Genomic DNA, 3,346 nt, shown 5'->3' with positions numbered 1-3,346 from the left:
GTCAAGTTGTTACAAGGTAACGACAGTCTGTGTTGTCAGTAATGTCAAGTTGTTACAGGTAAGGACAGCTGTGTTGTCAGTAATGTCAAGTTGTTACAAGGTAACGACAGCTGTGTTGTCAGTAATGTCAAGTTGTTACAAGGTAACGACAGCTGTGTTGTCAGTAATGTCAAGTTGTTACAAGGTAACGACAGCTGTGTTGTGATTATACGTGTTGTAAGGGAAGTACTGTTGTTTTGTACTTACTGAACTTACAAGTGAGTTACAACAGACTAATATATTGTATCCAATACTTTTAATATTACGTTGTGTGACATACTTACTTGTATCATGGTAATGAAACAGGTTTTCAATGACATCGGTTTTAGGTATTGATCTAACAAGTGAATAAGGTATAAAAATTATTTTTGTGTGCCTATTTATTTTTCTCGTTATTGTATTAAATTAAAACAAATTAACTAACTAGTGATAGGATTGTAAAAATTAAGAAATGAGTAGATATATTGTTAAACAAAATTTAAATTTTTTAACAATCTTGCATGCCCGCCCTATAGTGGCGAGAGTGGAGCAGGTAAAACGGAAAGCACCAAACTGATAATGCAGTATCTAGCCGCTGTTAACAAGTCACCTAGCAACCTTATAACAGAACAAATCCTGGAGGCCAGCCCCCTACTGGAGTCTTTTGGTAATGCAAAAACGGTTCGAAACAACAACTCCAGCAGGTTTGGGAAATATTTGGAGATTCATTTCAAAGAGTAAGTTACATCTGTCGTGAACGCTAAATTAAAAATTTCCCCCAAATTTGTTTTTAATACATTAAAAAAACGTGTGGTTAGTGCAAATAATGGCGGTTCGAAACTAAGACTTGGAAAGAGCAAGATTGTGTCGGAGGAAAACTGAATGTATGGTATAATTATAAGCTTTTGTTTAAACCATGGTAGTTTTACTATCGTGTATATATATTTGATAACTAGAAAAAAACTGAAATTAGTTGATTATGTATTTTCTTCACACGAATAAACTTTTTATTCGTAAACATGGGTTATTACGATATTCAAACTGAAACAGTTTGCTTCATGTCTGTATAGTACACTTTAGAAGAACCTTTTTTTTTTCAAATAATATTTTGGTATTCTTGTAAAAAAAACTAACTATTTTATGAAAATTATTTTATCAACCCATTCACTACTGCTAGTGTATGTATATTCTTACTTTTAAAATTCCCGCCGAGGTGTTGGATTGTAGTTTTTATGGTGATGTTATCCATCCGCCATATGTCGCCATACAGTAAGTCAAGAGGTGTTGGATTGTAGTTTTTATGGTGATGTTATCCGTCCGCCATATGTCGCCATACAGTAAGTCAAGAGGTGTTGGATTGTAGTTTTTATGGTGATGTTATCCGTCCGCCATATGTCGCCATACAGTAAGTCAAGAGGTGTTGGATTGTAGTTTTTATGGTGATGTTATCCGTCCGCCATATGTCGCCATACAGTAAGTCAAGAGGTGTTGGATTGTACTTTTAATGGTGATGTTATCCATCCGCCATATGTCGCCATACAGTAAGTCAATTAATTCCAACTTCTATGATTAGTTTCTCTCAAGATGTCGGAGAGGCCTTACGACAACATCTCGCTCCCGCAGCAGCAAGCGCCGCCAAATATCCCGATTATTTTACGGATTTACTAGCTAGCTTTGACTCTGAGTTGACGCAGTGAACAGAAAACAAAACCTTTAGAGACCATACATGTACCAGCAGCAGTGGATGAGTTGATAAATTAAAAACCATATTAAATGTTCAAGTGTAGCACACAGAGGGAGTTTAAAATATATAAAACTTTAAAATAAATAACGCGCGGAAGTTTTATCATCCTTACATAGGTCTTATAATGAAACTTCTTACTTAGAAACTAAAGATTGTTTTTGAAAGTACGAAATCAATACTTGTGTATTTATGTATGTTTTTATTATAAATGAATATGACAAATAAAAAAAAAAAACAAACAACATTATGTTACTTATATTTTGTACGTATAATAAAATTTCATTTTTCAGTGGTGTCATCACTGGAGCTAAAACCACCGATTACCTTCTGGAAAAATCAAGGATTGTGACCCAGGTAAGTTTGTCGGATCCACACAAGTTTAACTAGGCTTAGACGTTGATGTTAGCTCTGCTATTAATACTAACTTTACGTAAAACTACCAGATAAAAAAGAACAAACTACTTTTTATATAGGTTTTCAGTATGTTCAGTGGAGTGAACAATATCTGTGACGTGCTTGGATGGGCGTGTCATTTTAGATCACGTCATATCTAGTGTAGGGACTTCTAGTTGCTGTCCACGTTCCTTACTGGGCTAATGTCTGTCTGTCTGCAATTTTTTTTCAGGCAAGTGACGAGCGGAACTACCACGTATTCTACGAACTGTTGGTTGGTCTTACAGAAACCGAGAAAGAAAAATACGGGCTGCAGTCTGCAGAAAAATACTTCTATTTAAATCAGGTATTTTAGTGTGGTGAAACCTGTCTGTCTGTGGGTGGGTGTCATTATAATCATTGATTTTAGTGTGGTGAAATCTATCTGTGGGTGGGTGTCATTATAACCATTGATTTTAGTGTGGTGAAACGTGTCTGTGGGTGGGTGGGTGTCATTATAATCATTGATTTTAGTGTGGTGAAATCTATCTGTGGGTGGGTGTCATTATAACCATTGATTTTAGTGTGGTGAAACGTGTCTGTGGGTGGGTGTCATTATAATCATTGATTTTAGTGTGGTGAAACCTGTCTGTGGGTGGGTGTCATTATAACCATTGATTTTAGTGTGGTGAAACGTGTCTGTGTGGGGGTGTCATTATAACCATTGATTTTAGTGTGGTGAAACGTGTCTGTGTGGGGATCATTATAATCTTTGATTTTAGTGTGGCGAAACCTATCTGTGGGTGGGTGTCATTATAATCATTGATTTTAGTGTGGTGAAACCTGTCTGTGGGTGGGTGTCATTATAATCATTGATTTTAGTGTGGTGAAACCTGTCTGTGGGTGGGTGTCATTATAATCATTGATTTTAGTGTGGTGAAACCTATCTGTGGGTGGGTGTCATTATAATCATTGATTTTAGTGTGGCGAAACCTATCTGTGGGTGGGTGTCATTATAATCATTGATTTTAGTGTGGTGAAACCTATCTGTGGGTGGGTGTCATTATAATCATTGATTTTAGTGTGGTGAAACCTATCTGTGGGTGGGTGTCATTATAATCATTGATTTTAGTGTGGTGAAACCTATCTGTGGGTGGGTGTCATTATAATCATTGATTTTAGTGTGGTGAAACCTATCTGTGGGTGGGTGTC

At 36.3% G+C, this 3,346-nt stretch overlaps 1 protein-coding gene across 1 annotated transcript in view; it reads left to right on the top strand.

Moving 5' to 3' along the window:
* Positions 1 to 554: 554 nt before the first annotated feature.
* The window catches only part of LOC106476663 (unconventional myosin-XV-like), a gene marked incomplete at both ends in the record, with an annotated part of 15,565 nt that continues 12,773 nt past the window's right edge, over positions 555 to 3,346 (top strand). Inside the window, 3 exons of the mRNA XM_013937304.1 lie at positions 555 to 755; positions 2,053 to 2,116; positions 2,388 to 2,501. Coding sequence (XP_013792758.1) covers positions 555 to 755; positions 2,053 to 2,116; positions 2,388 to 2,501 — 379 coding nt within the window. The remainder of the gene's footprint in view (positions 756 to 2,052; positions 2,117 to 2,387; positions 2,502 to 3,346) is intronic.

The sequence above is a fragment of the Limulus polyphemus genome, unplaced genomic scaffold (assembly GCF_000517525.1).
Source record: "Limulus polyphemus unplaced genomic scaffold, Limulus_polyphemus-2.1.2 Scaffold11164, whole genome shotgun sequence".
Classification (NCBI taxonomy): domain Eukaryota; kingdom Metazoa; phylum Arthropoda; class Merostomata; order Xiphosura; family Limulidae; genus Limulus; species Limulus polyphemus.
Note: the sequence above shows the minus strand (reverse complement) of the source record. Positions and strands in the feature narration are given on the sequence as shown.